The following is a 27,042-nucleotide window of genomic DNA, read 5'->3' as shown; positions in this document are numbered from 1 at the left end:
GAGGGGAGGTGTCTTGTGTCATCTGATTGCTTTGATTCATAGATCTGTCCAATTTCTCTCATGAAGTGCTCAATGCCTAAGGTGTCCAAAATCTGCTGAGCCAACTCTGTGATTGATGTGTTATCTTTTCCTTGGCATAGTTTTTTCATGATTTTTCTGTGATCACGTGATTTCCTGTCTAGTTTCAGTGATATCCACTTGAGAAAGAATGTTCTCTGTTCTTTGTCTGTGGTGGATAGTGCTTGAATGAATTGCTCCATTGCTTGTGATGTCTTGATGTTGCCTTGCAGTTTTCTTTGTAGATGTTTCTCCCCAATAAGCTGAGCCTTGTATTTCTCTAAACTGAGATTGCCTACATTGTGCAGTCTGCACTCCTCCATCTCAATTTGAGCTAATTTCTTCAAGTATTTACCTTGAAGAGGCATCTGTTTTTCCTTGTAGTCTGTAATTTCACAATCCCCAATGCCTTTCATTATGTTATCGGCTGCAGTCTTTGCTGACATTGATGCTTTATTTTTGTTTTCGTCCACAAGGATTCCCAAATTCTGTGCAGTGTCTGACATTTTCTCTATGCTGATTTTTTCCTTGCACTCATCCAACACTACCTTCATGGCACGGGTGATTTGATCACAGATCTGTGCCATGTTGCCATTCTGTTTCCACTTTATTAGATGTTTTTTCTTCAACTTCAGTGACTCAGCAACAGACTCCTTTTCAGAATTCTTATTTATCACCAAGAAGAGTTTGGACTTCTGATGACTATGTAAATCCAGCAACTTCTCTTTCTCTTGGGTCATTGTGTCCAGGCACACACAAACTGCAGCAGACACCTGCATGAGGAACCTGAATTGCGATTCGTTGGATATTATATCTCCCCTCATATTAGCTATTGCTACGGGTTCAGGAAACACATCAGTGTTGCTCTGTCCACATGGAAGAGACCAGGCCATCTCCACCAGGCCATTTGCAATCTTCTTTGGGACACTTCCACCCTTTACATCTCTGTGTGTGAAATATGGTATACTTTGTTGTGCATTACTCAGGACTTGATTGAGAAGTTGGGATTTGGAGAAGCTGCAGTCTTTCAGACGGACAAATGAGAGGAGAGGTATCTGTGCATGGACAACACTGTCTTCAACATAGTTTTTTGTTTGTATTAGGTCATGAGGTCGCCACTCTTTGTAAATATTCCTAAGAGCCCATAGCATGAGTGTGCACTGACTGTTGTCGGATTGTGGTAAAAGAAAAGGGACAGCAAACTGACACATTGACATCTTAAGGGACATCTCTTGCTGCAAAAAGCTGTCAGCACAAAGGTAGAGCGCAGTAACCAGATCCAAGGGATTGACTTCTTCTTCCTCCTCCTCCTCCTCCTCCTCCTCCTCATCATCATCATTGCCACTGTTTTGTGTTTTACCAGAGTCTACAGATGTGTGATTCCGGCATTTTGTATTGATCATCAGTAGTTTTCTTATAAAAGCCAGAGGCACGTCTTTGAGAGACTCCACCTCTTTGTCTAACATTGTTCCATTGCTTATCTCCAGTAAAGAACTGAGAGTGAGTTTATTTGGATAGAATTCCAAAAGACCCAATGTGCCAAGAAGTGATCTCAGATGACCTATAAAGACAACAATGACCAGTCGTGAATTCACTGTCCCTTTGAAAACAAATACTAGTAAAATACATGATCTAAGAGATTCCAGTGCCCATACAAGCCCAGATGACGTTACTTTCCAAACCCATCTCTTTCCCACCCATTTCCTGCCGCCTCTTCACTATCCTTAGCCTGGGTGTTCCCATCCTGCCTTGCACAGTGATTTGACGCTGCTAAGGCAGTCTGGAAACTACCGCCCTAATTTTTGCCTGAGATAGGGGACCAATCACAGAACAGGGGGGAAAGCAAGACGATGATGAGCTATGCACAGACGCATTTGATAGACATCCGTGGCGCCCAATCTCCAATACGAGAAAATGAACATATGGTTGCCAGACCACATCTCATTTGAGAAGCCAGCCAGGCTACACTATCCTCTGACTTAAAGGTTCTCTATGCATGGTTGAAAACGTGTGATGATAAATAAACGACTGAAAAGCCAAGCCACAAGATTGTCATTTGTTACACTGGTAACAAGTCCCCTGAGTGATCGACGGTGATTGGCTGGAACAGTTTGTTAAGTTGCATGGTCCAGGCTATTTTTGTTGCAGTTTTTGGAGGCTGGGCTGAACACAGGGACCACATTTATGTTTACAGCGTGGACAGGTTGCTAGCGGATTGTGAAGAGATGTTTGCTGTACGTGAGAAAAACGGTTTTAGCTTAGAAACTATGTAACAAGGCTACTGCCTGATTGTGCTCTGTAACTGCCATGTCAAATGTAATGAAAGTCCATAGCAGAGTACGTTCAAGACTTACATATATTCATTTAGCAGGCGCTTTTATCCAAACATGATTGACATTATGGCAATTACTACTATACAAGGACTATTCTGTCTAGAGCAACTCGAGCTTAAGTGCCTTACTAGCAGGCAAGAAGCTAATGGTCTAATCTGATTCAATGATCTATGCCAGGCTGAAGCTAAAAGTTCTATCGCCAGACTCACAGAATGGCTGGATGAACAGGAAAAAGGTAAATATCGATTGTTTTGCTCGAGGGGAGGTGGAAAATGAGCTTATTTCCAAAAATGGCGGAATATCCCTTTAAGTAAATAATCATTTTGATACTCTCTTTAATACATCCTACCAGTTTAAAAGCGATCTCCAGATAATCCCAGATAATGTTCACCTGAATTGTTTTGTCTGTACAAACAGCATTGATATTTTCTCTGTTGTCATGGCGAGTAATAGGCTAGCTCATTGTAAAACAAAGTCTTGTGTCAGCTCCTGAGCTCAACAGGCAGTTCTAATGAAGTTGCCCTAGGCACAACTGTGGTGAGACAGTTCATTATTAGGCTAACCTACTGTACTGCTTGACACGTTCTATGTTGGTGTCACTTCATATGACATCCAGTTGCATACAGCTCGGGAAAAAATGTAAAGACCACTGCACATTTTTTCTGATGTTATCCTACAGAACATTACCCTCGGCCTGTGTATATGACTGTGTCAACAAATCACACATTTCAAACATCTTTAGCTCACCCATCTTTAATGTTCTGATAATTCAGATAATTGTGACTGTATGATTAACTTATGTAACATACCCTCATTTGATGAAGCCATGGTGTTTCCTCAAGAGCTAGTCCAAAACCTGTAGAGGAGCAGTCAAGGTACAGTACTGTTTTTAATTGCTGCATTTCACTCTTTCACGTTCATCCAAAGCAACAGACAGATATCAATGTGGTACATGCTGTACTAGCTCGGGTCTTTACACTACTATAGGGTGACCAGACGTCCCCGGTTTCAGGAGACAGTTCCCTGAAAATACAGAATGTCCCCGCTTTTCTAAGATAATAAAACTTGTATGTATTTCAATCAGATTGATATGAGACTGAAAATGTAATTTTTTTCTAAATTTTTGGGATTATGTCCCCGGATTTGGTCCCGGACATTTAGTCAATGTACAATACTACCACCCTACAACAAACTCAAAACTTTGTAATGCAATGCACCCTATATTGTGTAGATCATACTTTGATTTAACAGACACTTTTTATCCAAAGTGACTGATGTAGCCTATGTCAATTCTATCACAAGAGACTTTGTCGCCTGAGCAACTTGGGGTTAAGGCTGCAGAACGGTGGAAGCCATGCATTTAACTCAAGTCTTTATTGCATGCCAGCCCAACTCTTAAACCATACGCTACTACTGCCCAATAGTACAGTACATTGCATAGTACAATAGTACAATTACAGTTATTCAGGCACCAGGATGGGTAAAACTATCTGAATGTTGACACAAGACACAAAGTATTTAGGTTGTAAACATATTAAACTAAAATTTTAAAAAACAAATCAGTAATGAAAAGCTATGTCATTTTTATATTTGACTACAAGGCATCTTTGGCATGTTAAACAAGGCACAGAAAAAATATGTTTGAGTATTTAAGTGTCTAAATGTCAGCTACGTATTTCAAAAAGGGACAAAAACTGGGGCAACAGGGTAAAAGTCAACACCACATTGCATACAGCTCAACATGGAGTTTGCTACAAATGACATAGGCCTAATCATTGTCATATGGTCCATTCAATTCACTTTCTAAAATACAGTGAACACCTCAGAATATGATGTGTTAACAAACCATTTGTAAGCTACAGTATTTAGTATCATTGGATAACATTAGAAAATTGCAAACAAGCACTGTAGTCTTTAAGTCACTTAACAACAATTCTTTGATGACTTACCCTCAATCTTCTACAGCATAGCCACCTAGGGTCTGACGATCTGCCAAAGTGTGTGTATTTGAGCCTGTCCTGTTTATATACAGAGCTGAAACACTGTAGTCTGCACGAACCCAGACGAACCTGTTGGCAAATTTGAATTCGCCCTGCAGGTCAGTTTGGAAAGGATCTTAGAGAATGAGGAACTCACCTGGAAGATTGTAGGTTTTACCGTTAACACTTCCTAGTTCGTAGGAAAAATCTTTAAGGGAATATGAGTTTTTGTAAATACGGTTCAAATAAGGTATGAGACAACACAACAGTTTGTGACAAAATTGTGACAAAAACAAGAATAAATACATTTTAACTTACCAAAGATGTTGCTACCAAAATGCTACATCAAACATTAAATGGACAACAGTCGCTTGCCTCATTAAGCAAGTGGGAACATTAAGAGGTATCCATGGTTACAGACTCTTTGCTCACTCCTTCTTGACTTCTTCATGTATCATCATGGGCCTAAAGTCCACACAGAGACAACAACGTATTATGCTGGTTTTATTGAAAGAAAATAAATGGTGAATCTCTCAAGCAGTTATTTGACTATTATGATTTTCCAAAACCCCATTTATTCTGTCATAGAGATTTTTTCGTATGATCCAGAACATGCAAAAGTGCTAATCGAACGGATACAAAATGATGGTGGTAACTTCCACACGCTGTTGATGTCCGTTTCCGAATCACCAAAAACTCAGAATATGTATTTTCTTTGGAGCTGAGCAACTGAAGCCTTGTGTTCACAAGAGAGATGTGTATGCTGCACTTCATGCATCGCTGCATTTCCCTGCTGGTTTTGCCCCTGAAAGCCATCATCACGTTGCCAGTTCCAAAGAAAATTCATTGGAATCCTTTCCAGATGTACCCGCAGAGCAAATTCATATTCATGCTAGAAACAATGAGGAAGTTTTCTTAAATATTTCCTTTTGTTTACAGTAAATGGTTCACATGCAGACACTACAGATGCAATTGAAGTATATTGGTCTGTAGAGTATAGTGCTCTACGGAGAGGTGTAGAGGGAAAGAAAAGAGATGTAGGGTGGGCTAGTATTACTACAAGTCATGATGGTTAGTGTTACCAAGCATATCAGTGGTGATATGTACAACTATCACTGGACGTAAATTTGGAAACCTGGGCTTTTTAATTGAAAGACAAATATGATGGTCTGTTACTGGCCTTGTCTGCATTTGCCTTGTTTTGTGTCTTGTGTGTGTCTTGTAGGCCGGTGTCTTTCAGTTACCTGTGTGTACTGTATGTATGTACAGTGTGTGTGTGTGCGTGTGTGTGTGTATGTATGTGTGCATACATGTATGTATGTACTGTATGTACTGTATGTAAATATGAGTGTATGTATGTATGTTTGTATGTACATGTGAGGGACCATAGTGTAGGCTCACTGGCTTTAGATGGTGGAGGTGGAAAACACAGAAACCAGAGCTTAACCAATTTATCAAAAATATGATAATGTTTATTTAGCCTATATTTACTTCAGAAGTCAAGAAAACAAAACAAAATAAATCAAAAATAACTAAAAATAGCACAATGCTTTGAGCTTTCAACAGTATTACAGCAATACAGACTCTTTGTAGCCTCACAGAAAGCCAGTACACACCCTTACTCTCTCCTCATGCAGAATGAGCCCCTCTTATAACTACTCTCTGTACTGTACTGTATGTATGTATGTATATGTATGTGTTTATTATGTACCCTTTACGTTGTTGTTTATGTGTTTTGGGGGCTTTTTTAAAAAGATGATATTCAAACATGGAATGCTTCATTAAAAGTGGAACCTATGGACTAAAGGATTGGCTCTTTTGAAAGTGAGCTGTTTCTGTGTGCGTGTGTGCGCACGCACGCGTGTCTGTGCATTTTATTGTAAACAAAGCTATAAATTGTATATGGGTCAACAAGTGATTCATCAACATTTCCTGATTTATCATTCAGATAAATATATACAGTATAATAGTAATATGTGTAGTCACTGATACTGGTTATATGGTTGAGTGAAGAAAGGAGCAATGAGGATATGTGCCTAGGCCTACAGTACCTTAGTTTCGGGTGTGGTTGTTTTGGTTTCAGTGCTGTTCACATAATCATATTACATCATGGCAATCTGGCCACACATATCAAAAGGGTATGTAGCCGACGGAGAGCTGGAGCCTTGAACCCATGCAGGTCTCCAGGGTACCAGGTATCAGACCTACAGTACACTGACTGCATGTATTGATGATGCTCACCTTTAGTGAGCACAGAGCTGCACAGTCATTCGGCCCTCTTCTGTGCAGCAGCCATCGTGGATTGTTCTGACTCACGTGGAAGTAACTGTACGTGTGTGTGAGGTAGGTCAGAGAGAATGTATTGTTGACATGTTTCAACTTTTCACATGTGTCTGCTGCTGAGTAACTTCCGTCTTCCTGGTGTTGATGTGTCTAATTAAACTTGAGTGACAGGTGTGTTTGAATTCCCTTCCTTGTAGAATCCCCCTCTCCATTCTCCATACAGAAGGTCACCTTGTCTAATCTTTTCCTCATTAGCAGAATACTTGGTTGAAGGTTGAAGATATCTAGGTGCATCAAGTTTGTCACATATAAAAACTTCATAAGCCTTTCGACTCTCTTGTTCCAAGTCCGCTCCGCACTTGAATTGGAAACCTCAGATACGGGTATTGTAGCCTGACTCTCGCCAGACCCTTGTAGTTCCGCCATGCTCCACACAAGGGTCTGGGCTCGAGGGCAATCCAAACTCCTTAAAGGGAGCAAAAAATGATGAACCAATCAGGAGCGCCGAAGCGAGTGTTTGATTCAAACAACAATGGCGGCACGCAGCGAGGAGTCTTGTGCTGACATTGATTCTGCTATTTCAACCGTTTTGTCGAATCTATCGAGTATTCATTCTTTAAAAGATTAACAGAGAATGGTTTTGAAGACATTTATTGGTGGCAAGGATGTTTTTACTCTTCTTCCGACCAGGTTTGGCAAGAGCTTGAAGACGCCTAGCACGTCATTCAAGATAACAGGCAAGTGGTTTATCAAAGGATGTTTTACAAGGACCCGCCTTCTTAAATACATCTCCTATCGAGAAGTCCCAGATCCTTGTGTGAAGCAGACAGCGAACTACAGGATCTGGCGAGAGTCAGGTTACGGGTGTTGTACAACACAATATAACTGACTTTTTTCTGTATTCAGAACAGTAATCATCAGTATTTTTCCCATGTGAAATCCGCACTGACAAAGCATCGGCTATGACTTAAGCCTTCTCGGTGCAGAAGGTCACTGTGAGAAAGTGAACCGCACTTCTCACTGTTCCGCACCCCCGCAAAGACTTTGAATGGCGTTATCGCCGCATTGACTTTGAATGGCGTTACCCGCGAGAGCGGGAGAGAGACTTTGGACAGTTACACACACGCATACATACACCCACACGCTGCTTTATAAAAGGACTTGATATATATGCATGATATGGCAATGTATGTACTGTTTGTGAACACGGGGGCTTGTGTTTACAGGGAAGGGGAACGTCGCAAAGAGCTATGCGCCACTAACGCATCTGCGTTAGTTTGTTTGTAGCGCGGTCAGTCCGCGATTTCACTCATAACACTCAAAACTCATTTGTCACTTCCCATAACTTCATACTTTACCACCTCCATGACATGTAGTGCGGTACCCACTATTTCATGTCCCATTTACTCGCTGTTTCTGTCTAAAATCCCAGTTTAACGCATACATGCTCCTACTCACACACTTCCTGCTTCCCGGTCTGGTTGACTGTGTCTGCGCGGCTGCGCGCGCCGTTGTAGGGGCAGTATTTGTCCCTGTCCCGGGGCAGAGGGTGCAGGTGATTGTGCACAGGGGTGTCTGTTTGCTGTAATGTTTCTATGTATACGTGTGGTGACAATAGAATGTGTACATATGGTATAATATAGTAACAATAGGATTATAATAATATTTTGTTTTTCATATAATGTTTATTTTCTATTTTTGTTATTATTTTCATGACCATATAATATTGACAAACCCTGATGGTTGGTACATTCCAATTATCCCTGAATGGGCCAATTTAGTTTAATGCCTTACCCTATTTAAGAGGGCTTCATTCTGCATTGGGGAGAGAGAGTGAGTACTAGCTTGATGTGAGGCTATGTACAAGGTACGGTACTGTTGCTTTGAGATTGAAGCATTGTGCTATTTTGATTTATTGCTGATTATTTTGTTTTCTTTGAATTCTGAGTTAAAGATAAATAAATATAATTATATTTTTGATACAACTTTATACTCCGGCTGCCGTGTTTTCCACCTCCACCATCTCCAAGCCAGTGAGCCTACTCATCCCAATACTAGGGGTGACGCTCGGTCCCTCACATTTGGTGGCAGCGGTGGGATGGTACGCTGACCGACACTGGCTGGCAGAGGAGGAAAACGGGGCCTGTCCCGGAGAAAAATGGCCTACCGCAAACTAGCGAAAGGTAACCTGGAGGAGGTTGAGCCGGAGACAGACGATGCACCAGAGGGCGATGATGAGGCCCAAGCATTGGGCGGAGACCAGACAGAGGGGACTGACCTAGCTACTTTGCGTCAGCTCCTCGAGAAGAGTCTGAAGACCAATGAGAGGGAGGCGTATAAGCAGGAGCAGCGCTGGAGGAGTGTGCAGATACAACTGAACCAGCTGAGGGATGACGTGGACGCAGAGAGGAGGCAGCCGCCTACAGCTCCACCAGGTCTTCAACTGGGAGGGCCAGTTCAGCCGGCAGCACCAGCACCAGCGGCCCCAGCAGCACCAGTACCAGCGGCGCCGGCGGGCCCAGCACCGGCAGTTCCAGCTCCAGCGGTTCCGGCAGTTCCAGCTCCAGCGGTTCCGGCAGCTCCAGCTCCAGCGGCGCCAAGGGCCCCAGCAGGACCTGCAGCACCAACCGCCTGGACTAGATCGGCGATCCCAAAGTTCGTGGAGGGGGACGACATCGAACAGTACCTCACCACGTTTGAGCGGCTGGCCACAGCTTATCGCTGGCCCAGAGAGGACTGGGCCGTGTTCCTGGTGCCCTACCTCACCGGAAAAGCCTGCAGCGCCTATGTGGCCATGGACATGGATCGGTCTACCGCGTACGACAGCGTGAAGGAGGCCATCCTGCACAGATACGACATCAACGAGGAGGTGTACCGAAGGAGGTTCCGTGAACCGGACGTCAGGTCAGGAGAGACCCCACGTGAGCTGTACACCCGCCTCAAGGATTTATTCCAAAAGTGGATTAGACCGGCAAATAAGTCGGTCGAAGAAGTCGCCGAGATGCTCATCTTGGAGCAATACCTCCGCACTCTGTCCCCAGAGATTCAGATCTGGGTGAAGGAGCAGAAGCCCCAGACTGGGCAGAGGGCGGCGGAGCTCGTGGAGAACTTCATGGCGGCTCGACGGGGCCACAAGCACTTCCGGCTGGAGTCACACCCCAGATCAGCAGCCCGCGGTAGGTCTGAGGGTTTCAGTCAGGGGAGTGGGTCAAAGACTAGTGAGCCCAGTCGCATGCCTGCCCGAAACTTTGTCCCAACCAAGCCCAGAGATAGCGTAGAGCCAAGAACCGGAGGTCCGGTGGTATGCTATTTCTGTCATCAGGAAGGGCATATTAAGCCTGAGTGCCCAAACAGGAAACCCAAGCACTCCAGCCATAGCTGTATTCCCCGGCCAGAAGAGGGAGACATAGCTTTTCTGGGACGGCTACAGACTATACCTGTGCGGGTTAGTGAGAAGGACACTACTGCTCTGTTAGACACAGGAAGTACTCAGACCCTAGTGCAGCCCCACCTAGTGGAGAAGAGGGACTTTGTACAGGGTAGGAAGCTGCGCATCCTGTGTGTGAATGGGGATGAGCATGAGTATCCCACAGCAGAGATCTACCTACACGTCCGAGGCCAGACATATCAGATGTTGGTGGGTGTGGTAGAGAGGCTGAGTCACCCGGTGGTAATAGGCCAGGACATCATTGTGTGACCCAGCAGGGGGCGCCTGTGCGACCACTTTTCTACACTCTACACTGGGGAGCAGACCACACCCACCCAATAGACCAAGACACAAGGAATACGTTAAAAACAATATGATTTATTATAAATGTTTAAAAGAGGGGTTTTCCCAGGGGGGGAAAAGTCAAAAAGAGGGCAAAAGAGAGTGTAGGAAGACTGAAAGAAAATGGCGTAAATACAAACTTCAGATCCACTATGACATCCATAAAGACATGCTCCGCACATATAACTTTGAAATGTGCAAAGCAAGACCGTCTTTCTTTTCTAACATCATCAGTAGGAGTTCAAATAACACTCGTGTTTTATTTTCCACTGTCGAAAAGTTAACAAATCCTCCCTCACAATTAGTGCCCGAACTTCTCTCAACTAATAAATGCAATGAGTTTTCATGTTTTTTTAAAGGTAAAATTGACAAAATCAGACTCAATATATCTGCTAAATTACTCATTCAACACCCGGAACTTCCAGCTACAAATAGAGGGAAACTTAACTTGATGTCAGAGTTCAATTTGATAGACTACGAAACACTTGAAAAAACAGTACAGATTCTCAGCTCCTCCACGTGTGTCTTAGACACCCTGCCTACAAATTTCTTCAAAACTGTTTTTCACCTTATAGCCTCAGATGTCCTTCACATTGTAAACACATCACTGCTGTCTGGCACTTTTCCTAAGTCACTAAAAACAGCTGTTGTAAAGCCACTGCTCAAGAAGAATAACCTGGATGCCTCCATTTTAAACAATTACAGGCCCATATCCAATCTACCTTTTATTGGCAAAATTATTGAAAAAGTAGTCTTTAATCAACTAACCACCTTCCTAACATCAAATGGGTATTTTGATTACTTTCAGTCTGGTTTTCGGGCAAATCACAGCACTGAAACAGCTCTCATTAAGGTTTTCAATGACATACGTCTCAACACAGATTCTGGTAAAACATCAGTCCTAGTGCTACTGGACCTTAGCGCAGCATTTGACACTGTTGATCACAATATTTTACTACACAGACTAGAACACTGGGTTGGATTTACAGGCATAGTTCTAAACTGGCTCAAATCATATCTACAAGAAAGGAGCTTCTTTGTTGCCATCGGCAACTGTACCTCAACACCAACATCCCTGACCTGTGGTGTTCCCCAGGGGTCGATCTTGGGGCCACTATTATTCAACCTCTATATGCTCCCACTTGGACAAATCATCCAAAATAATTTGATTTCATATCATAGCTATGCAGATGACACACAAATGTACTTAGCTCTGTCACCAAAAGACTATGGTCCCCTTGAATCTCTATGTCAGTGTATAGAACAAATCAACACTTGGATGGCTCAAAATTTTCTTCAGCTGAACAAAGAAAAAACTGAAGCAATTATATTTGGTAAAAAGGAGGAAAGGATTAAGGTTGCCACTCTCCTTGAAACAAAAGGATTGAAAGCAAAGGATACTGTTAAAAATCTCGGTGTATTAATCGACAGTGATCTAAATTTCAACAGTCACATGAAAATGATAACTAAATCAGCTTTTTATCACCTCAAAAATATTGCCAAACTGAGAGGGCTAATGTCAAAACATGACTTAGAAAAACTCATTCATGCATTTATCTCTAGCAGGGTTGATTACTGCAATGGGCTTTTCACAGGCCTTCCTAAAAAGACTATCAAACAGCTTCAGATGATTCAAAATGCAGCAGCTAGGGTTCTCACAAAAACAAAAAGAACTTTCAGCAGTACACACCTTCTCGTCCTCCAAAGACCTTGAAACAGGTATATAGCTTGCTAGGCATCAAGGGCATTCGAACCACTCCGTACCATCCTCAGACAGACGGGTTGGTTGAACGCTACAACCAGACATTAAAGGGCATGTTGAGGAAGTTTGTGGCGGCCAATGGTAAGGACTGGGACCGTTGGTTGCCTTACTTGCTCTTTGCCTACCGAGAAGTCCCCCAGGCCTCCACCGGCTTCTCGCCTTTTGAACTTCTTTACGGGAGGCAGGTGAGGGGGCCTTTGGATGTCCTGAGAGAGGCCTGTGAGGGACCTCAGACCCCCAAGACTCACAGCGTCCTCACACATGTCCTCAAAATGAGGGACAAGATGGAGGATATGACTGAGCTGGTGCGGGCTAACCTGGAGCAGGCCCAAACGCACCAGAAGGCCTGGTATGACAAAACTGCCAGGCAAAGGAGCCTCAACCCAGGGCAGAAAGTTTTGCTTCTCCTGCCCACCACAGAAAACAAACTGCTTGCCCGGTGGCAAGGACCGTACGACGTGGTGCGGAAAATGGGTCCGGCCACCTACGAGATTGACCTTCCTGGGAGAAGGAAACCCAGGCAGACATTTCATGTCAACCTCTTGAAGGAATGGCATGAGAGGGCTGTACAGCCAGGACTACAGCTCCGGGTGCAGGCTGTGGCGGAGGAGGAGGAGAGTCCAGAGCAGTTCTTCCCCACCAGTCAGCCAGCATCTACCCTGGATTTAGCCCACCTGACTTTTCACCAGCAGAGGGAGTTAGAGGGGATCATCCCTCCTGACTTGTTTCGGGAAAGGCCAGGTTACACGTCCGTGGTGGAACATTCCATTCCACTCAAAGACATTACACCGATTCGCCAGAGGATGTACCGGGTTCCTGAGCGTCTTCTGCCGTCTCTCAAGGCGGAGGTGGAGGAGATGCTGGACTTAGGAGTGATCGAGCGCTCTTCCAGCGAGTGGAGTAATCCGGTCGTGCTGGTGCCCAAAAAGGATGGCACTATGCGGTTTTGTATTGACTTTCGACGGGTGAATGCCCAGTCCCACTTTGACGCGTACCCCATGCCTAGGCTCGAGGACTTGATCGAGCGCCTTGGCAAAGCATCCTTCATCACCACCTTGGATCTATGCAAAGGATACTGGCAGGTGCCTTTGGCCCGGTCTGACCGGCCATATACTGCCTTCCGGACCCCGCAGGGTCTGTTCCAGTTTGTAGTTATGCCTTTTGGCCTGCAGGGGGCGCCAGCGACTTTTCAAAGGCTGATGGATATTGTGTTGGCAGGTACAGACTCCTTTGCTGCTGCATACCTGGATGATATAGTGGTTTACAGCGCCACCTGGGCGGACCACCAACGTCATCTGGGTGAGGTATTGCAGCGCATACAGCGAGCGGGCCTGACCATCCACCCAAGAAAATGTGCTCTAGCACAGGAGGAGGTGAAATACTTGGGCCATGTTCTGGGTCGTGGGGTGATTCGGCCCCAAAAGGACAAAGTTGATGCAGTACGAGCCTGCCCAAGGCCCCAGACCAAGAAGGACGTCAGGTCGTTTCTGGGTCTGGTGGGCTGGTATCGCCGGTTCGTGCCGGACTTTGCCCGACGAGCAGCTCCCTTGTCCGACTTGACTCGGAAGTCAGGCTCCACCCAGCTTCAATGGGGGGAGGAGCAAGACAAAGCCTTTTTGTATTTAAAAGAGACCCTCTGCCAAGATCCGGTTCTCCAGAGCCCTGACTTTGGAGAGCACTTCACCGTCCAGACTGACGCATCTGGTGTTGGTCTTGGGGCGGTGCTGCTCCAAGGAGAGGGGGACGACAAGAAACCCGTGGCTTATATTAGCCGGAAACTGTTCCCGAGAGAGACCCGCTATGCGGCCATTGAACTGGAGTGTCTGGCCGTTAAGTGGGCGCTTGACACCTTGAAATACTACCTGCTCGGTAGAGACTTCACCCTAGAGACTGACCACCGCGCCTTGCAGTGGCTAGGGCGCATGAAGGACTCTAATGCTAGAGTCACCCGCTGGTTTTTGGCATTGCAGCCGTACAGGTTCACGGTGCAGTACAGAGCGGGAAAGCTGAACACTGTTGCAGACTTTCTGTCTCGCCACCCAGTTGGCGAGACTCCTGAGGGGGAGGGAAATGTGAGAAAGTGAACCGCACTTCTCACTGTTCCGCACCCCCGCAAAGACTTTGAATGGCGTTATCGCCGCATTGACTTTGAATGGCGTTACCCGCGAGAGCGGGAGAGAGACTTTGGACAGTTACACACACGCATACATACACCCACACGCTGCTTTATAAAAGGACTTGATATATATGCATGATATGGCAATGTATGTACTGTTTGTGAACACGGGGGCTTGTGTTTACAGGGAAGGGGAACGTCGCAAAGAGCTATGCGCCACTAACGCATCTGCGTTAGTTTGTTTGTAGCGCGGTCAGTCCGCGATTTCACTCATAACACTCAAAACTCATTTGTCACTTCCCATAACTTCATACTTTACCACCTCCATGACATGTAGTGCGGTACCCACTATTTCATGTCCCATTTACTCGCTGTTTCTGTCTAAAATCCCAGTTTAACGCATACATGCTCCTACTCACACACTTCCTGCTTCCCGGTCTGGTTGACTGTGTCTGCGCGGCTGCGCGCGCCGTTGTAGGGGCAGTATTTGTCCCTGTCCCGGGGCAGAGGGTGCAGGTGATTGTGCACAGGGGTGTCTGTTTGCTGTAATGTTTCTATGTATACGTGTGGTGACAATAGAATGTGTACATATGGTATAATATAGTAACAATAGGATTATAATAATATTTTGTTTTTCATATAATGTTTATTTTCTATTTTTGTTATTATTTTCATGACCATATAATATTGACAAACCCTGATGGTTGGTACATTCCAATTATCCCTGAATGGGCCAATTTAGTTTAATGCCTTGCCCTATTTAAGAGGGCTTCATTCTGCATTGGGGAGAGAGAGTGAGTACTAGCTTGATGTGAGGCTATGTACAAGGTACGGTACTGTTGCTTTGAGATTGAAGCATTGTGCTATTTTGATTTATTGCTGATTATTTTGTTTTCTTTGAATTCTGAGTTAAAGATAAATAAATATAATTATATTTTTGATACAACTTTATACTCCGGCTGCCGTGTTTTCCACCTCCACCATCTCCAAGCCAGTGAGCCTACTCATCCCAATACTAGGGGTGACGCTCGGTCCCTCACAGTCACCTTGTCTAAGTAGCAATTATATTTCTCATTAGCTGCATACTTGAGATTGAAGATATGTAGGCGCATCAACTTTGTCACGTACTGTACAGGAACTTCAACATATCAGAGAGATCAGAAAGTGCCGACAAGTCATGTTCTGTATGCTGTATATCCAACCAGAATGAGACATTTACATGGACACTACATGGACACTATCCACATTTGAAGAGTTTGATTCCAAAACGCTGTGTTTTTTAAAAACATTAAGAAGTCATGTTATTTAGTGTATTCCAGGAAATTTCAATCAAATTGCAGTTGTGTTGTTTTGATTGAGCAAAGATAAATCAAATAACAATATCCCAAAACATTTCTATTGAAATTACTGAGAAAACAAAAATAAAAATATATAACAATATTTGTGAAAATTCATTAAAATGGTGGATATAGCGTTTTGGAACCAAACCCTTCATTTGAAGACCTTTTGAACACCTTGGGGCAATTGCTCTGTTGCTAGTTTGGAGTTTAACATGATTTTAAACTGGAGTTGGAGTTGGGAGTTGGAGTTTAAAACCGTGTTAAACTGCAAACAGTGTCAGAGCAATTGCCCCCTTCTGTGTTTTGTCTTGGGCATCTGCCGTGTCTTGTCAACACGGCAAGAGAGTTAAGGTCACACAGCATTGTGTAGGGTCACTTTGGGTTGTGTTGCTGCCTTGTAAAGCATGGATTTAGAAGCTAAGATGAAATATGTCCATAGCACACTTCATGGTTGGGGAATGGTGTCAGGATGGTGTGTGAGTACAGCACTGTTTGATGCTCTCTCCTTTGGTAGGCACTTAACATCTGTTCAGGTGCGCTTTTTTCAATACCAACATGATAACCATGGACAACCTTAGAACCACAGTGTGGAGGTAGGCCTATGTCATCTGCTGTAACCCTAGGGGTGTGTGTGTGTGTGTGTGTGTGTGTGTGTGAGAGAGAGAGAGTCTGTGTGTGTGTGTGTGTGTGTGAGAGTGAGAGTGAGAGTGAGAGAGAGAGAGAGAGAGAGAGAGAGAGAGAGAGAGAGAGAGAGAGAGAGAGAGAGAGAGAGAGAGAGAGAGAGAGAGAGAGAGAGAGAGAGAGAGAGAGAGAGAGAGAGAGAGAGTGTCTTAACATGGTGACCAGTGATGATTATCAGTCCTGCTGTACTGTACTGACCACTGATCCATCAATCTGTGCTGCCACCTTGTGGAGACTGAATGCCAGTGCGGCTGTGGCCCTCTGTAGGCCACCGGTGGAAGTGCAGTCCAGACTCATGTCTCTTTGAGACAGGACTCAACAGAAGAGAAGGCTGCTCTGCTCTCTAAAGGGGAAACAACTTCTTCAACAACTCTAAACGCTGAGTCTGTGATCATGGTGAAAGGTGTGTGATGAATTAAAGTAATTTATAAGTAAGTTTATTATCATGAAATGATTTATGACTATGAGTAATGACATTTCTTGTGCTCAAGAGCCAGGTCAGCTTTGAAAATATATCAATTAAATAGTAGTAATCAAAAAGGCAAAGTGGCAAGTGCAAAAAAAGAAAAACCCTGATGAAGTGTGAGGTTGATGATGGCTTGTGGGTAGAAACTGTAGAATTATGTCTTCATTCGAGTCTTCATATTGTAGAGGTCTTTATTGTACTTGGTAGCATATGTCATGTTCTATTACACATATCATCAGTGTTGGGAAGGTTACTTTAGAAATGTAATGTGTTACAGTTACAAGTTACCCTGTTTAAAATGTAATAGTAGTGTAACTATTTGAATTACTTTTTCTGAGTAACGTAACTAATTACTTTTGATTACTTTTTGATTACTTTTCGGATTTTTTAATAATATATATAGTCCCCAAATCCATGCAAAGATTTCGCCCTTGGTCTACAGGCTGCCGAGCAGTTCTGTACAAGCGCACAAGGCAGCAAGGACATTCAATACATGAATTAGCATCACATTTTTTGTGAGGATAATATAATGATAATCATAACATGTTTACAGGCAGGCATGTAGGCCTAAGCTGATGGCGCTGTAGACGTGATAGAGCCTATCAGAAGGTCTCGTATCAAACTATGGCTGTGGAGGGAAACAGTTCTTTTTACATACAATATTCTTTGCAAGGTTTTGCTGACAATATTGAGATGTAATTCAAATTGTAATTTTGAAAAAATTCAAAAGTACCTGTAATTGAATTACAATTTTTTCTACAGTAACTGTAATATATTACTGTTACATTTATTTTGTAATTAAATTACGTAACTCAATTACATGTAATGCGTTACTCCCCAACACTGCATATCATCTAATTTATCTAGTCACATAACTGCTACTCAACATGATCAAGTCAGACTAAACCTCCTCTCAACCTTGGAGATATAAAGCTTTCTAATAGGACTCTACTGTTAAAACTGTCAATGATGTTTTTTAAAGACCCCAAAATGCCATGGGTCTACCAGACCCGGCAGGACCTCCTGTGTAACCAAAAAACGAAGACCCTAATAAGGGTTAATAGCATTTGATTTGTACATGTTAATATACTTCATAGCATTATGCTGATTATTATAAAAAGTTCCTCAAAAGGACAAATGAATGGAATGGTCTTCAGCACAATTTGGCCTTTGTGTAGGCCTACAGCCAGCCCAGATGTTATCCAGGCAGACTGACTGACAAATACACAGAATTCATTCATCCTGGAACTGTATTTTAGAGCATTTATGCATAATATATTTAATCTATCAAAAGTTTTCTAGATGACAATGATGAAAGAAACTGCTGGACTGCTGGAATTGACACCTGCATGTTAAATGTGTGAGCAATGCCTGTGTCCTTGGTCTCGTGTTTCATACAAGTGCAGAACAGACAGACCCAAAACAATGGCTGTTCTGGTAGAGGAATCTGAACCAGTAGTCACATAATTGGCCATTTCATTAAAATAAAAAATAAATCTATTGTATTGACCTACGTAGACGAGTCATGTGTAGGCCTAACTGTTCTACAACCATTCTGTACCCATGTAGTGAACAGTTCAGCCAATTCATTATAAATCTTTCCATCATTTGTTTCCAAACTGTTTCCAAAGACACAAAGCTCAGCCTGAGGCATATGGTTGGTTTGTTTTCCCTCCTTTCCGCCTGGTGTAACTTGAGAGCCCATTAGGCCACGGTAGATAACAGTGACTGGCTGGAGCTGGGTACAGTATGATTCATGGCGTTAGTTTAGGTTAAAAGGAAATTGAGGATCATGTATGAAAATCCATTGTGCTTGCATGAACCATATAGTAGCATACACATACAGACAGTAACATGCTTGGTAACAGGGTTCTTTAAATCTCTGGATGCTTCCACGGAGAGTCAAAACTTCTGTGTTGAACCATTACATCAGGTGAAAGGTTGCCTCGATGGTTCTTTCAAGCACTGAAAAAGGTTCTTCTGCTCTGAAGAACCGGTACTGGCCCATTTACAGTATGAGTGTATGATTTCCCCTTTCTTGAGGACTCAACATTTGGAGACAGCAGTGGAGTTTTTTTCCTTTTAACAGTTACTTTATTTAATTCATCTATACAAAGTAGAAAAACAAGTGTATTTCAATATATAATAATCCACTTCAATTTACTTTCACTGCCCTGGGGAAACAATTTCATCAAAATGTCCTTTCATGTGGGCTTCGAATCCGGTACAAAAGAAAGACAAAGCCTCTGAATGCCAGTCTCACTCTCTGAGAAATCTTGAGCAGTAAAAGGTCATGTGAAAGTCTTCAGGCTGTTGAGCTGCCGGAGGTGTTTACATAATTCTGAAGCTGTATGCAAGGCACAACGAGGGCAATGCCAGTGAAAGGAACGAGGAAGACGAGGGGTGGGGGTGGGGGTGGGGGTATGGATGCTAAATTTAGGGTTTCATCTGGGAGAACATCGGAGTTGCTGCAGACAAACACTGAAAGAGAGGTCTCATTTCCCACAGCGCATCGTAGTGGTGCCCATCTCCAGGAAGCGAACATTCATCTTTGTCTCAATCTGTAGACCTTTTAGTATCTGTAAAACAGATTAAGGGATTACAATTTAAGTCACATTTCCAGAGATATATCTATAGAATCATGTGATAATACATGTGACAGAAAAAAGAAAGTTGTATAACATATACCTGCTGAAATTGTTCAAATGTGATTCCTTCGTAGACTTCATGAGGCTCCTGAAAGTGGAAAAGCAAATGGACAGCCACAGTTAGTCCCAAGCACTGATCTATAAAGAATACCTGGATAGACTATCTCATTGTTGCTAACCCATCAACAATGAAGCCAATGGAACTGTCCCGAGTGGTCCCATAATGGCGGTGTGGTGTTCCAATTCCATTGTTGCAGAACGGCAACATTCTTTTACTGTCTTTTACTGTCTATGCATTCCTATGGCAAGTGGTCCCATAATGGCCGCCGCCATGTAGGCTTCAGAATTTTGACGTAGATGCTCTATCCAGGTATTCTTTATAGATCAGTGCTCCCAAGAGGCTGTGCTGTGATAGAACCCCATATGAATGGCACAGGCCCACTTTACTGGGATAGTCCGCCCGCAGACGTGCCAGAAGCTCAGATTCAACAAACTATTATGCCACTCTTGTTAACATTACAGTTTATGGTTAAGATTGAGGTCAGAGGTTAAAGAGATATTCATTAAGTGTCCAAAAACAACTTGAATCCTAACAGATGATCTGTTAAGACTCTGTGGGCAGACTAAATGAAAGTGTTTGAAAGCGTTACGACTGCTACTATATTTGACGACACCTCTTCATTGGCAATAAGACATCTCTTCAAATAGCCCACACTGTGCTGCCTCACTAAGCACTTCCATCTTTAGTCTAGTTCAACACCATTTGAGTTATGAGAATGAAAGGGTGGCAATACCATGTGCCCGACTGTTATTCTTGCAACTTCCAACATGGCAGCGTCAGCAATAGCTTGGGCGGTGTCTTGTTCAAGGGTTTCACAAGTGGAGAGAAGTTTTTCGACCAGCTGCAGAGAGACAGGTTCAACACACCAAATAAGGGTTTTGAGATGTTAAAGGGATATTCCGCCATTTTTTGAAATACGCTCATTTTCCACCTCCCCTCGAGCAAAACAATCGATATTTACCTTGTTCCCGTTCATCCAGCCATTCTGTGAGTCTGGCGATACAACTTTTAGCTTCAGCCTAGCATAGATCATTGAATCGGATTAGACCATTAGCTTCTTGCCTGCTAGCTTCATGTTTAAAAGTGACTAAGATTTCTGGTAATTTTCCCATTTAAAACGTGTCTCCTCTCAAGTTAGAAAGTGCAATAAGACCAACTGAAAATGAAACCTGGCGTTTTTCTAGGCTGATTTGACATGGAACTACACTTTCATCTGGCGTAATAATCAAGGCAACTTGCAGCTACTGGCACTACTACTGCTTGTTGTCTATGGGGACTATTTTCAGATGCTGCGTACAATATCACTGCGCCAATGGTACGTTTGCAAGTTGCCTTGATTATTACGCCAGATGAGAGTGTAGTTCCATGTCAAATCAGCCTAGAAAAACGCCAGGTTTCATTTTCAGTTGGTCTTATTGCACTTTCTAACTTGAGAGGAGACACGTTTTAAATGGGAAAATTACCAGAAATCTTAGTCACTTTTAAACATGAAGCTAGCAGGCGAGAAGCTAATGGTCTAATCCGATTCAATGATGCTAGGCTGAAGCTAAAAGTTGTATCGCCAGACTCACAGAATGGCTGGATGAACGGGAACAAGGTAAATATCGATTGTTTTGCTCGAGGGGAGGTGGAAAATGAGCGTATTTCCAAAAATGGCGGAATATCCCTTTAAGAGACGAATCATGTCATGACTGCAATGACTGACTCACGTGTCTGTACTCATCAAGCGTTATGGTCCCATCGTTGTCTGTATCGTGCATGTTGAATAGAACTAGAGGTGGGGAGAAATGCTCAGATAAGTGCTTTGTTCAAGTAAGTGCTCTCATTAGAACGGCACCACTGGCTCTATCATGCTGGCCAATCTTGTTCCCTAAGGGGAGGTTCCTAATACAGCAGGATACAGACTTCCTGCGTGTGCCTTCTAAAGGAAGAAAGATGGATTCTTTTGTGCTGTTTACAGATATCGAGGGTCTTGTACAGAGGGGATAGGGTGGGGTGGTGGGTGGCCTTTTCTGTAAGATTTGAGTATGGTTTAATTCCATCACAGATAGAATTCTATTCTCACAGCGAAGCTTCTGTGTCCTCAAGTCCTCCGTCTCTTCCTCTGTGAGATTATTTGGGAGTTTGAAGTGAGACATCACCATCAGGAACTCTTCAAAGCCAATCTCCTCAACAGCACCCACCTCATGCTTTCCAAAGTTTCTATAGAGACAAAGCATGCTGGTCATCTTCCCCCCCCTTTTTTTTAAATAGGAAAATATACCATGTTTTCTAGTTTCACACGCTGAACCTGATTCCCTGTTGTTATTACATACCTTTTGTCAAAAAAGCCATTGACAATTTGGCCCTTTATTGGATTGAGAGAAAGATGAGACACTTTCTCAAAGTCTTCCTTTCTGTAAATAAGAACTCAAGGTTTGAAAATGACAACTTCAAACATACAGATACTGAGATACACATATTTGAACTACCTTTTAAAAGTCATTTTGCAATTCTAAAGTTGTTATTTCATCATGCAGAAAAAAGCTTCCCAAATTCAAAAATAATTCAATCTAATTAGGGCCTTGGATGACGAACAATATGTTTGTATAAATACAATTTAAAGACCTATTGTGCGATACAATTTTGCACAATATGTCATTAAATATAATGTCACTGATTAGTACCTTAAAGTTTCTTGATGGTTGGTCAACCACATGAACCTCTGGTGCAAGTTTTTGATCTGGTCCAGACGGACTGTATACAAAGCAACACAGCAAATGAGAAATGTTATGGCTGGAAACATTGACTCTATGTTTATTAAACAGGCTTTCCTCCTGAATGCGCTGACCAGCAGGTTCATGCTATAAATCTAAGCTTCCTCACACCAGTGACCTGATTTGAGCCTGGAATGCGATTCAATAATTAACCACTCAGATAAAGATAATGGCTCCTATTGTCCTCAGTGACCTTATCTGGTGACTTAAAAACGGTACGATAACTCCGTGCTGTGTAGAACTATCAAGTTAACACACACGAGTGCAATGCTATTCGGAAAATAGCAGCCTGGACACAAAAGTTTGATATCTTGGGGTCCAAGCAGTATAATGCAAAATCTTTTATTTTTTTATTTACATATTTAGTCATCAAAGGAATAGCTATTTGATGGATGATAAGAAATGATGAACAATGTATAAAGTAATCACAAATCATTAGATAATGTCTACGTAATTATACACAAATTTACTATATTTTATTAGGCTATATTACAAATGTTAACCCCTTAAGTGGATGGGGCTTGAGTATGGACATTATCACAGGCTGGACACACTGATATATTATTAGATATTATGATTTTGTAGGGAACTGTACCCCTGTTGTTTACATTGAAACACTTGAAAATATCTTATCATAACAGCTGTTTTGTTACAGAAAATTCAGCTTCCACAAGTCACAAGGAACATCAGCAATAGTCCCTCGATTGTTTCAGGATCGACACAAACCAGAGTGTAAGGCAGAGGCAGAGTAGTCCCTAATAAGTAGCAACTAATACAAACTATTTAAGAAGCGATACTTCCTAAACTTAAAGCGAGTCTTTTTTTTTTTTTTCATCTTTTTTGTTGCCCTTCTTGAAAAACAATCTGAGCGCCAGTGTGAAGACGCGGGTTTGGGGACAATAAGTTTACAGTTTACAGCATGCGACTAATAATAGGACAGAATGTTGAAACATGTCTCAAAGCAGGATTTCCTCTTAAATTTCCACTTAAATACTTATTTTCTGGTGTCAGTATCATTAAGACGAATACAACTGACACTGCACTGTTTAAGGACAAACCGTAGCCCTGCGTAATGTTTCGAGAAATCGGAGACTTTTTTTGAGACTTTGGTTTAACACATGATATAGGCTGCATATGAAACAATACTGTACTTACAACCAGTCCTTTCTGCAAGATCTTTAAACTCATGCTCAGATTGAGAAGCTCCCATGTTGGTGCTGCGGTGGTTAGCCCGTGGCAAAATACGACATATGGCGCTGGGCGTTGGGCTGGCACCCGCAGCAACAGGTGAGTCAGTGCGTATTGCCATCATAAACACTGTGGAACTCCAGTACAGTGCTGATAAGACTAATCTTTACAAAAGTTAGCACAGGTTATTGATCAACATGTCTTTGAAGAAGCACTGTGTGGAGTTTTGGTCCACACCTCGCTTTCAAGATGGGCTTCATTGGCAATGGCAAAATTGTTGGCCGTGCCGTTCTTAGAAGGCTTGTCTTATTTTCATGTTCCGAACCGAAACACCTAATCGGTCAAATCTCCATCTCCATCTGAGGCTACTCTCCATTTTTCAATGAAATGCAAATGTTCAAGGAATACATGGGATTAGTGAAACCAAGTTGGAGGAGTTGGAGTATTGGTGTGTCGCTTTCAAATGAAACGTGCAACATTTGCTGAAATGGCATCCTCAGAATTGTCATGGATTTTTATTTATTTATTCAACCCAAATATATAGATACTCTTTATTAGCCTATCAATCTCACATAGACTACTACAAATCATGAATGAGGAGATCTGCATGAAGTTGTATCCATCTAGGTGAACTCTCTTTAGTTTCTGTAGAACTATGTGAGTAAAATGTACTTCTGTGCATTGACAGCATACCAACGAAGATGCAAAAGAAGTACATTATGCGCCCCCCGCCCTCTCATTCTGTTCTCGTTCACTATCTGTGATCTGCAGGAGAACTGCATAGTCTACGCCACTAGAGGGCAGCATGGTTGCATGGAGATAGAGCCAAGGCAGGCCTGAGAGACTGGACACACACTGGACTAAGAGCAGACACAGAGACTGAAGGCTATACAGTATTGAAACTATTGAGCTTTATTGAGCATTGACATATCGAGTGTATCCTGAAGGAAAATGTTTGAGTATGCAAATGCCTTCAATGTAGACTATTCAATTCTTCATTTTCCAGAGAATCAGTGCACCCGTTCCAATAGCACCAGCAAACAGCCCCTCTCTTTAACCTCTTGAAGGAGTCGTCCTGGCAGTGGTTGCTATGGGGAAAGAATATGGGATGGATGGAATGGAAAAGAAAGACACATTAAAACAGTGTATAAACAGTGTATAATAATAAGTGTAACAGTGTGTAAAAAAGTCACATATCTCAACACACACAACGTGTACGAAATGTCATCAGTGTATAAGCATTAATGAAGTAAAATGTAATTATTCTGCAACATCTGCAGTTTGGGTCAAAATATACAGTGTAGTCTCACTGAGGTTACCTCATTGGTCATGGTTTCAGTTTGGTTCTTCAGGGCCTCAATTTCCTTTTGCTGTAGACATATTAATTCAAAGTTAAAGATTGCCTTTGTAACCTTAACACCATGTCACTATTCATGGCATAGGCCTATTTAGGAAGAGACTTACAAGATGATAGTTCTGGCTTTTGAGGTGGCTGCCGGCCATCTTGCGGTCATCTAGGGTCCCCTGCATCTCGCTCATCTCCACCAGCACCCGGGCATTACGCTCTGCTAACTTGTTCATGCTACACAACCACATCAAGTGGACAAATAAACCATGTCTTCATTTCAAAATGTTTGCCAAGTTTGCTAAAGCAATTATGCCATGATATTCAATTTAGAAATGGCAGTGCAATAGTAGGCTAGGCCTACATCCTGGGCAATGTATCTACAGGATCTATAACGAGGTTAAAACTGAGACAAATGTTCACCTCCTGAGTTAGGATGTATTCTCAATGTCTATGGCCACTTTGGAGTCCTCACTTGCGTTCAGTGCCTGCTGCAGGTTGAATAATATTTCAACTACGTCACAACAGAAATGTTAGACCCGTTCGATTGATTATGGCCATCATGGGTTAGGCTACATTTGCATTGTATTCGACATGCGATAAGGTAAACAGTAATAATAATAATAATAATAAAAAAAGTTCCAGTGCATTGGTCAAGGCCATTCTGGCTAGAAGAACATAGCTTCGAATCACTCCAAAACTTCTCCATTAAAGCATTCCCTTGGTGATAGCTGCATACATTTCTTTTAACTGTACATGTCAAACTGCATACTCTGCTCCATGTGAAATGAAAGAGTCCTCCTACTACTGCTACTGAATAAATGAAACTTAACATCATCTTCTCCCAAACCAAGTGCTTGTTTATTCGAACATCAAGTTGAACCATCTCAATAGTGACCAGGTAAAATCGCTTTCCTGAGCCCTTAAATCCTGTACTTTTTACATGTAAATATATATTACAAAAATCCTTTTCTTGAAAGGACAAGTCTTTTTTTTCTTTTCTCCATCATCACTGCATGAACAGAACGTTATGGTCAGAGAGAGAGAGAGAGAGAGAGAGAGAGAGAGAGAGAGAGAGAGAGAGAGAGAGAGAGAGAGAGAGAGAGAGAGCGAGCAATGGCTTTTCATAATACTTCTTGGTATGGTGAGGGGGTGCTGGGAATGACTGGTTTACTGGATTAGGTGATGGGTCGGTGAATTGAGTGTGTGGGGCTCTGACTGATATTTCTCTGGAGCTTTTGAGCCTGGTGGTGGTGAGTGAACCGTCCTAAAGGTGACGAGGCCGGAAAAGTGCAAAATCAGGGCGCCGTGGCACCGCCGCCACTGTGCCGGACCGAGGGCAGCAGGGCCTCACTCCCCAAAGTGGGGGTCAGTCTGTGGTAGAGCTCCCCTACAGTCCCCAGGGTCTCGGCCATGTCCTCGGGATAGCGAGCCTGCAGCTCCTCGTTGGCCACGTAGTGGGTGTCGGAGAACTCCGAGAAGTAGCGTCCCACCTCAGGATGTGCGATTTCCAGAGGGGCGGAGTGAGGCTCCAGGTTTTCTGCAGGAAGGAAGACAGAAATACATGCAAACGGGGGTTCAGAGGTAAAAAGGGTGCGGACTAGGAACCCCGTAAGCCAACACCACACTAAAATACACATGAAGTAATTAATTACACAAGGTAGTAAGGGCCAGTGCACTTTAGGAACAGCTAAAGGATATTTTCTAAATGAAAAAGCAGACGTATTTAAAAGTTTATGTAATGTTAATAATGAGGCAATGGGACACTGAGATTAAAAAACAAACAAACAAACGAAAACAAAAAAAAAAAACGGACGAAAAGCATTCCCGAGTAAATCAACGAGAGAATATGACTTTCATTTATAATCAAAGATGTCAAGAAGTTGTTAATGTCACTGACAGACAGTATGAGGGGACGGTAACACTGGATGTGAAGGCGTGTGGAGGCTGACCTTGTGCGGCGTAGCGACACGTGCCGTCCTGCACCAGGACGTTGTAGAAGGGTTGGTTGGCCCCATTGGACAGCTGATGAACTCTCATAGTAGTGATCCACTCCTGGCTCATAGTGCATCGGGGGTCCCAGCCGTAGATCACGCAGTTGTACCCCGAACTACAACATTATCAACATTTAAAAACAGCAATGAAATATAAACAAACAGTGAAACACTCAAGGAAAAAAGACCCAAGACCCATATAAAGGCCATCGCCCACCAGAAGCGTACGTGGCGCGCCGCGCCACGAAAAAAAATAGGATTCCA

General features: G+C 42.9%; 2 protein-coding genes and 1 long non-coding RNA gene across 4 annotated transcripts in view; all 3 read right to left on the bottom strand.

Annotated features, from left to right (window-relative positions):
• Nucleotides 1-18,687: 18,687 nt before the first annotated feature.
• tesca (tescalcin a) lies at nucleotides 18,688-23,528 on the bottom strand. The gene is made up of 8 exons (XM_062543974.1): nucleotides 23,407-23,528; nucleotides 22,162-22,231; nucleotides 21,811-21,891; nucleotides 21,561-21,697; nucleotides 21,205-21,266; nucleotides 20,229-20,336; nucleotides 19,475-19,522; nucleotides 18,688-19,365 (listed from the first exon to the last, which is right to left on the bottom strand). The coding sequence occupies exons 1-8, from the start codon at nucleotides 23,459-23,461 to the stop codon at nucleotides 19,282-19,284; spliced, it is 645 nt and encodes a 214-aa protein (XP_062399958.1). The 5' UTR covers nucleotides 23,462-23,528; the 3' UTR covers nucleotides 18,688-19,281.
• Nucleotides 23,529-24,330: 802 nt separating this feature from the next.
• LOC134089317 (uncharacterized) lies at nucleotides 24,331-24,857 on the bottom strand. The gene is made up of 2 exons (XR_009940040.1): nucleotides 24,759-24,857; nucleotides 24,331-24,527 (listed from the first exon to the last, which is right to left on the bottom strand). It is a non-coding gene; the product is annotated as an uncharacterized LOC134089317 (long non-coding RNA).
• Nucleotides 24,858-25,623: 766 nt separating this feature from the next.
• The window catches only part of fbxo21 (F-box protein 21), a 7,816-nt gene continuing 6,397 nt past the window's right edge, over nucleotides 25,624-27,042 (bottom strand). For both annotated transcript variants that reach the window (XM_062542678.1, XM_062542677.1), the window contains exons 11-12: nucleotides 26,737-26,894; nucleotides 25,624-26,324 (exon numbers count right to left, since the gene is read on the bottom strand). In XM_062542678.1, the coding sequence (XP_062398662.1) occupies nucleotides 26,083-26,324; nucleotides 26,737-26,894 (400 nt within the window). In that variant the 3' untranslated portion in view covers nucleotides 25,624-26,082. The remainder of the gene's footprint in view (nucleotides 26,325-26,736; nucleotides 26,895-27,042) is intronic.

The sequence above is a fragment of the Sardina pilchardus genome, chromosome 8, assembly GCF_963854185.1.
Source record: "Sardina pilchardus chromosome 8, fSarPil1.1, whole genome shotgun sequence".
NCBI lineage: Eukaryota > Metazoa > Chordata > Actinopteri > Clupeiformes > Clupeidae > Sardina > Sardina pilchardus.
This window is presented reverse-complemented; position numbering and strand designations above follow the sequence as displayed.

What these genes read in the sequence shown, in the direction of transcription:
- tesca (XM_062543974.1), bottom strand. Translation starts at nt 23,461, where the DNA reads ATGGGAGCTTCTCAATCTGAGCATGAGTTTAAAGATCTTGCAGAAAGG. An exon ending in AATGGCTTTTTTGACAAAAG is followed by an intron (nt 21,698 to 21,810) that starts GTATGTAATAAC and finishes TTGTCTCTATAG; the next exon opens with AAACTTTGGAAAGCATGAGG. An exon ending in CGCTTGATGAGTACAGACAC is followed by an intron (nt 20,337 to 21,204) that starts GTGAGTCAGTCA and finishes GTCTCTCTGCAG; the next exon opens with CTGGTCGAAAAACTTCTCTC.